The 14,724-nt window shown below is 44.3% G+C and overlaps 1 protein-coding gene across 1 annotated transcript in view; it reads left to right on the top strand.

Moving 5' to 3' along the window:
* The window catches only part of LOC137647260 (protein rogdi-like), a 65,228-nt gene that overhangs the window by 13,366 nt on the left and 37,138 nt on the right, over positions 1–14,724 (top strand). The window contains exons 3-4 of the mRNA XM_068380652.1: positions 12,406–12,552; positions 12,734–12,891. Coding sequence (XP_068236753.1) covers positions 12,406–12,552; positions 12,734–12,891 — 305 coding nt within the window. The remainder of the gene's footprint in view (positions 1–12,405; positions 12,553–12,733; positions 12,892–14,724) is intronic.

The raw sequence follows: 14,724 nt of genomic DNA, 5'->3' as shown, positions 1-14,724 counted from the left end.
GAGATCGCAAGGGACCTTCTCTTATGGTCAAGAATTCGAGGCATCTCCCTGTTGACGAGATTCATCCAGGGGGACTTGAACGTCTTGGCAGACTGTCTCAGTCGGAGGGGTCAGGTGATACCCACGGAATGGACCCTCCACAAGGACGTGGGCAAGAGTCTTTGGGCTACTTGGGGTCAACCCACCATAGACCTCTTTGCCTCCTCGTTGACCAAAAGGTTACCAATCTATTGCTCTCCAGTCCTAGATACAGAAGCAATCTACATAGACGCGTTTCTACTGGATTGGTCTCTTCTGGACTTATATGCATTCCCACCATTCAAGATAGTCAACAAGGTACTGCAGAAGTTCGCCTCTCACGAAGGGACAAGGTTGACGTTGGTTGCTACCCTCTGGCCCGCGAGAGAGTGGTTCACCGAGGTACTTCAATGGCTGGTAGACTTTCCAAGAAGTCTTCCTCTAAGGGTAGATCTGTTACGTCAGCCCCACGTAAAGAATGTCCATCAAAGCCTCCCCGCTCTTCGTCTGACTTCCTTCAGACTATCGAAAGACTCTCAAGAGCTCGAGGCTTTTCGAAGGAGGCAGCCAGTGCGATTGCAAGAGCTAGTAGAGCTTCTACCATTAGAGTATACCAGTCGAAGTGGGAAGTCTTTCGAGACTGGTGCAAGTCAGCATCTGTGTCCTCGTCCAGTACCTCTGTAGCCCAAATCGCAGATTTTCTTTTACATCTAAGAAAGGTTCGCTCCCTTTCAGCTCCCACGATTAAGGGCTACAGGAGCATGTTGGCTTCGGTCTTTCGACATAGAGGCTTAGATCTTTCCAACAATAAAGATCTCCAAGATCTCCTTAAGTCTTTCGAGACCTCTAAGGAACGTCGTTTGGCAACTCCTGGATGGAACTTAGACGTGGTCCTAAGGTTCCTCATGTCAGACAGGTTTGAGCCATTACATTCAGCCTCCCTGAAGGATCTCACCCTCAAGACACTTTTCCTAGTGTGCTTGGCTTCGGCTAAAAGGGTCAGTGAACTTCATGCCTTCAGTAAGAACATCGGCTTTTCTACACTTGTTCACTTCAACTTGGTTTCCTGGCCAAAAATGAACTGCCTTCTCGTCCTTTGCCTAAATCTTTTGATATTCCTTGCTTATCAGAGATAGTAGGCAACGAACTGGAAAGAGTATTATGTCCTGTTAGAGCTCTTAAGTTCTATTTAGCTCGTACTAAGTCATTACGAGGTAAATCTGAGGCATTATGGTGCTCAGTTAAGAAACCTTCATTGCCTCTGTCAAAGAATGCTTTGTCATATTTTATCAGATTTTTTAATACGAGAAGCTCATTCTCACTTGAATGAGAAAGACCGATGTTTGCTTAAGGTTAAGACGCATGAAGTTAGAGCTATAGCAGCCTCCGTGGCCTTCAAGCAAAATAAATCTCTGCAAAGTATTATGGACGCGACTTTTTGGAGAAGCAAGTCAGTGTTCGCGTCATTTTACTTAAAAGATGTCCAGACTCTTTACGAGGACTGCTACACACTGGGTCCATTCGTTGCAGCGAGTGCAGTAGTGGGTGAGGGTTCTACCACTACATTACCCTAATTCCAATATCCTTTTTAATCTGTCTCTTGAAATGTTTTTTTTTTATTATTGTTTTTTGGGTTGTACGGAAGGCTAAGAAGCCTTTCGCATCCTGGTTGATTTGGCGGGTGGTCAAAGTCATTTCTTGAGAGCGCCCAGATTAGGGTTTTGATGAGGTCCTGTTGTATGGGTTGCAGCCCTTAATACTTCAGCTCCTGGGAGTCTTTCAGCATCCTAAGAGGATCGCTGGGCTTCGTGAGGAAGACAGACTTATAAGGCAGAGTAATCGTCTAAGTCAACTTCCTTACCAGGTACCTATATATTTTGGTTTTGTTATATTGATAACTGTCAAAAACTCTTAGCTTATACGCTGTAAACTTAATTAACTCTGGTCTCTACCCACCGCCTTGGGTGTGAATCAGCTATTATATATTCACCGGCTAAGTTAAATATTTAAAAATGATATTTTAATTATAAAATAAATTTTTGAATATACTTACCCGGTGAATATATAAATTAAAGGCCCTCCCTTCCTCCCCAATAGAGACGCAGCGGGACGAGAAGAATTGAAGGGTTTGTTTACATGCAAGAGTGGTATCTGGCCGATAGTGGCGCTGGTGGGCACACCCGCAACCTTCATAGCGATCGCTCGCGAGTTTTTGTGTGTGTTTTCTGTCGAGCCGCTGAGTAGCAGCTATTATATATTCACCGGGTAAGTATATTAAAAAATCTATTTTATAATTAAAATATAATTTTTAGGAGTTTTATATTTTTCTTGTATAATACTAAGTAAATTGCCTTTTGTATTTTATCAAAACTGTTGAGTCAGAAATAAGAATCTTTCCCAGACAAATACAAACATGGGGATCATTACAAATCTGAATGAGTCCAAACCTTCACCCAAGCAAAGAATGATATACCTGGCCGTAGACATAAACACTGTAGCAGGTAACCTGGCATAAAGAAAGCAGCTCACCCCTTCCTTTGTTGGGGACAAGACAAGTGCTAGCAGAACAATGGCTTTGGCTTCTAGGCTACCAATCCTTGCTGGAAAAACTTGTTCCTCACAGTCGCCTCCACCTGCAATAGTGTCTAGAAAGACACGGGTCATAAGCAGCAGATTCTGCTTGAGCTCAGAGCTGGACACCAGATTCAATCTTCTCTGGTGGCTAGACGATGAGAATCTGCTATGGGGGTCTCCCTTGGAGTGTCTCCCCCTTGATCTCCTATTGTTTACTGATGATCTAAAGAGAGGGCGAGGGGCCCATCTTAAGGACCTTCTAACGTCAAGACTGTGGTTACTAGAGGACAAGTCTCTTCACATCAATAGTCTGTAGTTGAAGGCAGTCTGTCTAGCCTTACAACATTTTCAGCTGTTGCTGACTTGCCACTTGGTTTCACTGATGAATGTCAATGCAACCGTAGTGGTATATGTCAACAAAGAAGGCAGCACAATGCAATATCAGAGCATCTTTGCCAGCTAGCTATATCTAGCATCTTTGCTAGCTTGCTGTATCAGCACACATCTGGGCAGCCGCAATACAATATTCCTCTTAGCCCGGTTCATTCCCGGCAAAAGGAACATTATAGTGAACGGTTTGAGTCGCCAGTCTCAGTTAGTTGATTCAGGGTGGTCTTTACATCCCCAAGTAGTGACAAGGCTCATGACTTTGTTGGGTTCCCCGACAATAGACATATTTGCCACAAACCTCAACAAGAAATTACCAGTATGCAGTACCCCTGGCATATCCTTGATATCTATGCCTTTTTGCCTTCTTTAAGGTGATAAATTGTTATAATCCCTTGATCTAAAGTGGAGTCTATTAGCTTTGATAAGGCCTCAAACAGAATGGTACCCAGACCTGCTGCTTCTACTAACAGAGTCTCCGAGAGAACTCCCAGCCTTCTTCATCAGCCCTACCTGTAGGGGTCCCACAGCTTGGTGAAGTCTCTCACTTTATGGGTGGAGGTTATCCAGCAACTCTTCTGAGAGAGAGGCTGTTTGCGCTAGACAGCTCAAGACATAACCTGATACCTCAGGAAAACCCCCCTCTGATATGTACCAAGCAAAGTGGGCTATCTTCTGTGGTTGCATCCTTGGAAGGATTACATTCCCCCTTAGAGCCTCTATTCCTCTTGTAATAGATCTTCTTGCGTACCAACAAAGGGGAAAACCACCCCATTGTCTCAGCAGTAAAAGGGTATCTTTTAGCCTTGAGCCAGGTTTTGAGACTGAGGGGAGTTTATATTTCCACCTCGTGGGAATTAACCATGCTCATTAGAAGTATACAACGGACCTACCCCCCTTACTAAGATTCAACCTTCAGTCTGGGATGTGACTAAGGTATTGTAGTCCTTAAAGAGGGCTCCATATAAACCGTCGAAACTAGCGTTACCTTAAAAATAATTTTTCTCCTTGCTTTGGCTTCAAATAGTAAGCAAATTACACAGCCTTGTATTTGTTCTCTCACTCTGAGCACTGGAAACATCTTTTTTGTCTTTTGTTCCTAGCTTTAACAAAACTGGAACTTTGTCATTTGCAGTTTCTTCAGTTAGTGAAGTAACTAATGATCTGAATGAGTTATTTTAGTATCCCGTAAGGGTGCTACGTTACCTTAAGAGAACCCAAACTGCCAAACCTAGGTCACAGAACCTATCCATAAGCATCAGTAGAATGAAAAAGTCACCAAGAACACAATCTCCATTTTGGTGTAGGAGACTATCAATTTAACATTACACCCTAGTTCCCCTCGTACATGAGACCGAGCTAGGGTGCACATCAATCAAATGTGAGGAGTTGGTGCTAATCTAGCCTTCAAGAAAAATCTCTTACTCAAATTTAGACGGTGGATTAATGAAGCGTCGGACAACCTTTACTGCGCATTTTTTTCTGGAAGCCATTCATAATCCTCTGAATACATATTCACTAGGACTTGTGATTTCCGGTCAGCAAGTCATGTACTAACCTTAACTCCTTTACAGGACTAAAAGTATCATGTCTAAGATGACGGTTACAGCATAATCCTATAGGTAGTAGGTTGGGCAGCACACCAGCCATCTGTTGAGATACTACTGCTTGAGAGTTATGGGATCCTTCTCTGAATACAGTTCATTTTCCCTTTGCCTATGCATACACATAGTGTGGCCTTATCTTTACAGATTCTCCTCTGTCCTCATACGTCTGAAAACAGTGAGATTACTAAACAATTCTTTTTCACCCAAGGGGTTAACTACTGCAAGGTAATTGTTCAGTGGCTACTTTCCTCTTGGCAAGGGTAGAAGAAACTCTTTAGCTATGGTAAGCAGCTCTTCTAGGAGGAGGACACTCCAAAAGCAAACCATTGTTCTCTAGTCTTGGGTAGTGCCATAACCTCTGTACCATAGTTGTCTGCTGTCTTGGGTTAAAGTTCTCTTGCTTGAGGGTGCACTCGGGCACACTATTCTATCATATTTCTCTTCCTCTTGTTTTGTTAAAGTTTTTATAGTTATATAGGAAATATCTATTTTTCAATATTAAACTTACCCGATGATCATATAGCTGTCAGCTCTGCTGCCCGACAGAAAAACCTACGGGCGGAATACACCAGCGATCGCTATACAGGTGGGGGTGTACATCAACAGCGCCATCTGTCAAGTAGGTACTCAAGTACTCGATGTCAACACAGAACCAATTTTCTCTCTGTCGTGCCACTGGCAAGACCTACTAAATACGCTGTTACTAACTGGATTTGTTTTCACAACTATTTGGTGAAGTACACTATTCCAGTTTTGAGCTTTCGCTATGCAGGGGTTTTATCTTCATTTCAAAACTTGAACTCGTTTTGGATAGATTTAATTATGGTGACAAAGAGAGTATGGACTCTCTTTCACTTTTAAATGGCCGACCCTTCCCTTAGACGGAAGTGTGTTTAGGTTTTTAGTAATTTTGCTTAACACGTTATAGATCTATATATTTTATATCTCTCCGCCTTTATTAGGCCTCTTCGATTAACTTTCCTTTTATTATAAACATATAAAAATAAATTTTTATGTTTTGTTTATATGCGACCTTTCCTGATATAGGCGGTCCTAACTTGGAACCGAAGTTAATCAACGTTGAGCCCGTTATATCGTATTTAACCTTTAAAGAATTTAAAACTTTTTAAATTTAATGTTTTATGAAAGAATTTCTTTGATAGTCTCGTACTGTTTTCAAAGATGAACTAACGTTTAGTTTTTTAGTCTACGCAGTTGTTGACGTTCAGGACGTTCAACATGCGCTCTATCGTTACGATAGAGAGAGAGTGTATCACGGTTTCACTTTGCAGTAAGAGTAAACCGATTCTAGCGTTTCGTTCATTCTTTCTTAGCTTAAATGGTTTAAATTCTAAATTCAAGGAACTTTTTATTTGGAAAACCTTTCAGTTTTTTCCTTTAGCAAATAACATGTTTTGACGATATATAATTAGGCTCTTCTCTCAGGTGCGAAATCTAGAGAGAAAGAGAGATATAGAGACGGAGGGAGAGAGAGGAGAAAAAACGTTTCGTTCAAGGGGGTAACGTTGTTCTCGTTTTACTCTCCTCCCTAGTCGCTGTAGGGGAAGAAGGTAAAACGTTTCTAGGGTTTTATTCTTGTTCCCAGGCTATGTGCGGTGAGAGATTGTAAACGTAGTTTATTTGCCCTTAGTGTTTAGTCTCTTTCCCAGCCACTGAATTCTTTATCTTTATATATGTTTTCTGTTGCATTATACGACTGTTTTCGCAATTACTACCTTTTAATGAAGGGTAGGATTGCGTGTTTCAGGTAGAAATCAGTAAAAGTTTCTATTTCAGTGAAATAAGTGCAAAACAGAAAATCAAAGTGATAAAGTGATATGCGCAAAGTGTTACAGTGTTGCGTCCGAGGGTTCGTCTGTTCGTGCCTCTCGTTCACCTAGTCCGGGACCTCTTGCAAGCTCCCAAGCCCAGGAGAGAAGTAATGTCGAACGACTTATGGGTTCTTCAGGCCTTGATCAACGAACAGACGTTTTCCCTCCGTGGTTTCGGGCGTATCTACCAAGATCGCCCCACCCACACAAAGACGAGAGAGCCCATTTACTTCTCGTCTGCGGAAGAGGTTTCTCGTAAGAAACCTTGGACCAAGGTCTCGCAGCTTATTAAGTGCAAGTCGGTCCCTTCCGCGCAAGTCCAACGGCCCAGGTGTAGCCACTGGGTCAGTTCGGACTCGCTGCAGTCTTCCGATGACTGCACACCTCCTAAGAGAGGTAAAGCGGTACCGCAACAGGCAGTAACTCCGTCTGTTGCCGCACCCGCTGTTTTAGACCCTCAGTCACAACGGACAGTAGCTCCGTCTGTTGCTGCTTTTGTAGACCCTAAGTGGTCTTTACTGCAGTCTATGCAGACTCAGTTAGCTGCGGTTATGCAGGAGTTTCGTGCGGAGAAGGTTGACACTGCTCTCGTTAGCCTACAACCTGCCACGGTTGTGCGCCCAGCTCACGCTGAGGCTGCCTGCTCCCACACTCCGGCTGCGGAGAAGGTTGACGCTGCACCCGTTAGCCTACAACCTGCCACGGTTGTGCGCCCAGCAGACGCTGAGGCTGCCTGCTCCCACACTCCGGCTGTGAGAGCTCCTCCACCCATGCGCAGTCGACCCTGCCAGACGCATGCTGACTCCCACAGACGCACGGAGCACTCCGTTGCCGTGCGTGAGCTACCACAACAACAGGAGGGTGGTGTTAGGCTGCCGTGTTTTGACACGGTGCGTCAGCCTCCGCAACCCACTGTGGTTACCGCCACTCGCCCGCAGCAGACTAGTCAGTCAGGAGTTGAGGCTTCCCCACACAGCTTTGGTTGTTGCCAGCTCACAGACTGTCAAGCAGTTACATGACGTTGCCTTCTGGTCTGCTACTTTGCACCAGTGCTGTATGTCCTCACGCACCTGTTGTGGTTGACAGTTCAGTTTTTTGACAGTTCACAGACTGTCAAGCAGTTGCTTAACGTTGCCTTCTGGTCTGCTGCTAATGCACCAGTGCTGTATGTCCTCACGCACCTGTTGTGGTTGACAGTTCAGTTTTTGACAGTTCACAGACTGTCAAGCAGTTACTTAACGTTGCCTTCTGGTCTGCTGCTAATGCACCAGTGAGGCCCTCACTGAGATAACCTAGCTTTTCTCGGACAAGGTTCCTGTAGATGAGAAAGTGCTGTTCTCCCTCCTACTGATATTCCTTTGAGGACTCTGTCATTTGGAGAGGAGCCTTAAGCTGCTTAGCCTCCTATGGACTTTAATTAAATCATGATGATTTTTTAAGGATCTTCGTCCGGATCTTGTAATTATATCACACATAACAAGGCTTCCGGGGATGTAAATGGTTCCGCTTCAGTCGCTAACCCCGTCTGTTGCCACACCTGCTCCCGTAGACCCTAATGGGCTTTGCTGCAAGACATGCAGTCCAAGCTTGTGTCCTTGATAGAGGACTTAATACGGAGAAGAACCTTCTGGCCAACAACCTTCCTACCGGTTGGTTGTGCGCCCTGTTGACGCTGAGGTATCCTACTCGCGTCCGCCAGTTGAGGTGGTTCCTCCACCGATGCGACCCAGTGTGGGTTGCCAGTCGCACGTTGACGTTAAGCGACGCTCGGAGGTGGTTGTTGACGTTCAGTGTGTCACTAGGAAGACGTTCAACAATCAGCAGAGGTGACTTGTTGTGACGCAGTGCGTCAACCTCAGCAACCCGGTAGGGTGTTGACTGCACAACCCAGACAGTCTAGACAGTTTCGGGTTGACGCTGTACTTCCTCGCGTCCCCATGGTTGACAGTTCACAGACTGTGCAGCAGTACCATGATATTGCGTCCGGCTCCGTCACGCATCCACCAGTGCGACCGGATTCAGCGAGTCAGACGTTGCCCACTCCGTTGCCGTTTCCTCATCAGTTTCGGATGAGGAACCCTCTGATGAGGACGTTGCTGAACAAGACGATCAACCCCCAGCCCTGCTATCCATCCAGAAGATGCTGAAGAAGGAACGCTGCCCTGTCAGGCTGTGGATGAGTCTGGTAAGGACACTGTCATCCGTGGTTCAATTTGTGTCACTAGGAAGACTACACCTCCGTCCTCTTCTATACCATCTAGCTTTTCACTGGAAAAAGGACAAGACGCTAGAAGCGGTCTCGATCCCGGTTTCCGGAAAGATAAAGTCTTGTCTGACTTGGTGAAAGGACAATATCAACCTAAGAGAGGGTCTTCCCCTGACTGTTCAGACTCCCACCCACGTTCTCTTCTCGGACGCATCGGACGTAGGCTGGGGTGCGACATTAGACGGTAGGGAATGCTCGGGATTATGGAACTCGAGTCAAAGGACAATGCATTTCAACTGCAAGAAGCTACTGGCAGTACGTCTGACCTGGAAAAGCTTCAGGTCTCTCCTTCAAGGCAAAGTGATGGAGGTGAACTCGGACAACACACGGCTTTGACGTACATCTCCAAGCAAGGAGGGACCTACTCTCTGACATGGTACGAAATCGCAAGGGACCTCCTCACCTGGTCAGCAGGTCTAGACTTTTCACTAGTAACGAGGTTCATCCAAGGCAACTTGAATGTCATAGCAGATTGTCTCAGTCGGAAGGGACAAATAATTCCAACAGAATGGACCCTCCACAAGGATGTATGCAAGAGACTTTGGGCCACCTGGGGCCAGCCAACCATAGATCTCTTCGCAACCTCGATGACCAAGAGGCTCCCAATAGTTTGCTCACCTATCCCGGACCCAGCAGTAGTTCGTATAGATGCCTTTCTACTAGATTGGTCACATCTAGATCTATATGCATTCCCTCCGTTCAAGATTGTCAACAAGGTACTGCAGAAGTTCGCCTCTCACGAAGGGACAAGGTTGACGCTAGTTGCTTCCCTCTGGCCCGCGAGAGAATGACTCACCGAGGTACTTCGATGGCTAGTAGACGTTCCCAGAACACTTCCCCTAAGGGTGGACCTTCTACGTCAGCCACGCGTAAAGAAGGTACACCAAGGCCTCCACGCTCTTCGTCTGACTGCCTTCAGACTATCGAAAGACTCTCGAGAGCTAGAGGCTTTTCGAAGGAGGCAACCAGAGCGTTTGCTAGAGCAAGGAGAACATCCACCCTTAGAATCTACCAATCGGAGTGGGAAATCTTCCGAAACTGGTGCAAGTCAGTATCCGTATCCTCGACCAGTACCTCTGTAACTCAAATAGCTGACTTTCTCTTATTTCTGAGGAAAGAACGATCTCTTTCAGCTCCCACTATCAAGGGTTACAGAAGCATGTTGGCATCAGTCTTCCGTCACAGAGGCTTAGATCTTTCCAACAATAAAGATCTACAGGACCTCCTTAAGTCTTTTGAGACCACGAAGGAGCGTCGTTTGGTTACACCTGGTTGGAATTTAGACGTGGTACTAAGATTCCTTATGTCAGACAGGATCGAACCGCTTCAATCAGCCTCCCTGAAAGATCTCACCTTTAAGACTCTTTTCCTGATATGCTTAACCACAGCTAAAAGAGTCAGTGAGATTCATGCCTTCAGCAAGAACATCGGATTCTCATCCGAAACGGCTACATGTTCTACAACTTGGTTTTCTAGCCAAACACGAGCTGCCTTCTCGGCCTTGACCAATATCGTTTGATATTCCAAACTTATCGTATGGTTGGAAATGAACTAGAAAGAGTATTATGTCCTGTAAGAGCTCTTAAGTTCTATTTAAAAACCTTTACGAGGCCCGTCTGAAGCTTTATGGTGTTCAGTTAAGAATCCATCTTTGCCTATGTCAGGGAATGCTTTATCCTATTTTATCAGACTGTTAATACGAGAAGCTCATTCCCATCTGAATGAGGAAGACCAAGCTTTGCTGAAGGTAAGGACACACGAAGTTAGAGCTGTCGCAACTTCCGTGGCCTTTGAACAAAATAGATCTCTGCAAAGTATATTCGACGCAACCTATTGGAAAAGCAAATCAGTGTTCGCGTCTTTTATCTTAAGAATGTCCAGTCTCTTTACGAGAACTGCTACACTCTGGGACCATTCGTAGCAACGAGTGCAGTAGTGGTGAGGGCTCCACCACTACAATTCCCTAATTCCATAACCTTTTTAATCTTTCTCTTGAAATGTTTTATTTTTGTTTTTGGGTTGTCCGGAAGGCTAAGAAGCCTTTCGCATCCTACTTGATTTGGCGGGTGGTCAAAGTCATTTCTTGATAAGTGCCTAGATTAGAGGTTTTGATGAGGACCTTTAGTATGGGTTGCAACCCTTCATACTTCAGCTCCTAGGAGTCGCTCAGCATCCTATGAGGATCGCGAGGCTCAGTAAGGAAGACGTACTTAAAAAGGCAGAGTAATTGTTCAAGTCGACTTCCTTACCAGGTACTTATTTATTTTATGTTTGTTATTTTGAATAACTGCTAAAATGAAATACGGAATACTTAGCTCATAATAATGTCAACATGTAATGCTGGTCTCTACCCACCCCCCTGGGTGTGAATCAGCTATATGATCATCGGGTAAGTTTAATATTGAAAAATGTTATTTTCATTAGTAAAATAAATTTTTGAATATACTTACCCGATGATCATAAATTAAAGGACCCACCCGTCCTCCCCAATAGAGACCCAGTGGACAGAGGAGAAAATTGGTTCTGTGTTGACATCGAGTACTTGAGTACCTACTTGACAGATGGCGCTGTTGATGTACACCCCCACCTGTATAGCGATCGCTGGCGTATTCCGCCCGTAGGTTTTTCTGTCGGGCAGCAGAGCTGACAGCTATATGATCATCGGGTAAGTATATTCAAAAATTTATTTTACTAATGAAAATAACATTTCAATGTTGTTAATGTTTTTAAAATATTTAATTTTTCCTTGTTTCCTTTCCTCACTTGGATATTTTCCCTGTTTGAGCCCCTGGACATAAGAATCCTGGTTTTCCAACTAGGGTTGTAGCTTAGCAAGTACAGTAATAATAATAATAATAATAATGAGAGGGAGAGTTCTGGCCCCTTTCCTCTCTTCTTCCTATCCTTTAAAGTATAGCATTAGGAACCCCATAGAGCTGGACGTATGTTGATACAGGTAAAACACTACTGATAGCTAGCAGCATTTCTATTTCTGTTAAAATAGAAGTGTTCATTCCACCATCTTCTTTATGAGGTGGAGGATGGTTATGTATAGGTGAACCCATTGATTTGGTTTTGCCTTTACAGACTCATTATTCTAAGAGAAATTTCCTTGTACCATAGCCTTGGTTGCCTGGGGCATAAACCCAATGGTACTTTCGGGCCTGGTTCCCTATGTGTCTAGGATGCTACACTCCGCACCGTATCAGGTTCAAGCTTAGTCATCCTGGGATTTATTCAGCCAGTTTGGTAATATGGACTTCAACCATCTAAAAATAAGTCTCATATTGAAGGACAAAAGTTTGTATTCATATAGGAACAAATCATAAACTTTGAAAATAATTTGTATTTGTATTAACTATACAAACCTGAGTCCTTTAACTAACTTTCCACTTTCACCTTCCCCTTAAAGTCCCAGATGCAATCAAAGTGACTGTTCAGTTTACCAGCAGAAGGGACAGACCTCTCCCTCCTCCGGGTTCTAACTACCGGCTATTGCTAACACCTTGTTATAAGTTTCAACTGCTGAGTTTTAGCTGCGCTTGAATAAATTCTCATATTAAAGGAAAAATATAGATTACTCTAAAAATTGTGGTTTCTCATAGTTTGGTGTTTCAGACAAGCATTGTCATCCTTTCATGTTAAGCACCATTTTGTATTTCAACACAGTTGCTATATAGATGGTCTTAATGCTTCATGTATACATTGTTTAATCTTTCAGGAATGCTGTACACATTTTCCAGTACCTTTGTGCGGTAATGAGGCCGCTGTTAAACACGAGAAATTCATAATGTCTACAGCTGCTCACAGCACACAGGATCAGGTCAAATGTGTTGTCACTATCACAGGGGACACAATTAGTCAAGCTGTAAGTAGTAGCTAAGGTTATGTAATATTGCGGGCTAAAATATAGCTCAAAAGTTTCTTCCAATATTTTGCAATATGTACAACAAACATTATTTTGTAAATACAATGTACTGTTATTATACATTTTTTTTTTGTAATTTTGTAACTTCTTATAATCTGAAATCACAAATGATTGTTTTTAGGATATAAATATGAAAGTGGCAAAGCACCAGAATCAAGTACATCGAACAAGTGTCACACCAGAAGCACCTTGGCGAATTCAACAGATCCAGGATGCTGGAAATTTCTTGCAACTTGCAATTCAATTTTTGCAAGGACATGGTGCCAATAATTCATTCAGGTAATTATGTGAATATTCTGAGGCCTTTATTACACATGCCATAGTTTTGCAGTTAGTGCTTACGTGAAATGATTAATCAGAAAATGTCGTACTTAAGTACAGTACTGAACATTGACTTTCCTTTTACTGTTTACAGGTATTCATGCACTGAGTTATGGTTTTTAAATTCCTGCTTTTTATTTTTTCTAGTTTAATGTATTGTTATTTTATTTACGTTTGCATTTATTCAATTATGTATTGAATAGTGAGAAACCTGTATTTCTCATATTTAATGTGTTAGTTTTTCAATATTAAACTTAGCCGGTGATTATATAAGCTGCAGCTCTGCTGCTCGACAGAAAAACTCTACGTTCAAAATCCGCCAGCGATCGCTATGCAGGTAGGGGGTGTACTTCAACAGCGCCATCTGTCGTGCAGGTACTCAGTACTCAATGTAAACACAGAACTCAATTTTCTCTCAGTCGTGCCACCGGCAAGACCTACTAAATTCGCTGTTGCTAACTGGATTGGTTTTCACAACTTTTTGGTGAAGTACACGTTTCTAGTTTTGAGCTTTCGCTTTGCAGGCTTTATCTTCAATACATCCTTGCATTCTTTTGTTGATATCGGATTATTTGTTGATGACTTTGGATAGTTTTTGAATTCCCCTTTGACTAATTCAAAATGGCTGACCCTTCTCAAGTCCCCAAATTCAGGAAGTGTAATGCTAGGGACTGTTCAAGGCGTCTTCCGAAGGCCTCTATCGATCCTCACACCGTTTGTTCCAATTGTCGGGATAAAACCTGTCAATTGGAAGATCGATGTGAGGAATGCGTTGGGCTTTCGGAATTCGATTTTATCGAATTCCAGAAATATACACGTAGGCTAGAGAGAGATAGAGTCAGGAGAAGTTCATCTCGCTCCGTTGAATTTTCCTCTCCTCATGCCCCACAACCTATTCCTTCCCCTGTAGTGGTTGCTCCTGATCCCCCTTCTTGCACTCAAGAACCCTCGATGGCAGATATGATGCGTGCCATACAAGCTCTGGGTGAGAGAGTCGAGTCCTTGGCTAGTGACCGTAACCAGCTCATGGCAGACGTCAAGGAGCTGAAGTGTAAGATTGCAGTGGGTAGTGATAAAGTGAGTGGTAGTGTTGTGGATAGTGTTGTGGATAGTGTTGCGCTTGAGGGTTCGTCTGTTCGTGCCTGTCGTCCTCCCAGTCCGGGACCTCTTGCAAGCTCCCAAGCCCAGGGGAGAAGCAATGTCGTACGACCAAAGGGTTCGAGAGGCTTTAATCAGCGAACAGACGTTCCCTCCGTGGTTTCGGGCGTATCTACCCAAGATCGCCCCACCCACAAGAAGACGAGAGAGCCCATTTATTCCTCGTCTGCGGAAGAGGTTTCTCGTAAGAAACCATGGACCAAGGTCTCGCGGCCTCTTAAGCGCAAGTCGGTCCCTTCCGCACAAGTCCAACGGCCCAGTTGTAGCCACTGGGTCAGTTCGGACTCGCTGCAGTCTTCCAACGACTGCTCACCTCCTAAGAGAGGCAAAGCGGTACCGCATCAGGCGTTAACACCGTCTGTTGCCGCACCTGCTCCTGTAGACCCTAAGTGGTCTTTGCTGCAGACCATGCAGTCACAGTTAACGTCGTTGATGCAGGACTTTCGTGCGGAGAAGGTTGACGCTGCACCAACCTCTAGCCTACAACCACCCACGGTTGTGCGTCCGGTGGACGCTGAGGCTACCTTCTGCCGCACTCCAGCTGTGAGAGTCCCGCCACCCATGCGTTCCAGTGTACCCTGCCAGCCGCATGTTGACGTTCAGCGACGCACGGAACCTTCCGTTGACGTTCGC

The sequence above is a fragment of the Palaemon carinicauda genome, chromosome 9 (assembly GCF_036898095.1).
Source record: "Palaemon carinicauda isolate YSFRI2023 chromosome 9, ASM3689809v2, whole genome shotgun sequence".
NCBI lineage: Eukaryota > Metazoa > Arthropoda > Malacostraca > Decapoda > Palaemonidae > Palaemon > Palaemon carinicauda.
This window is presented reverse-complemented; position numbering and strand designations above follow the sequence as displayed.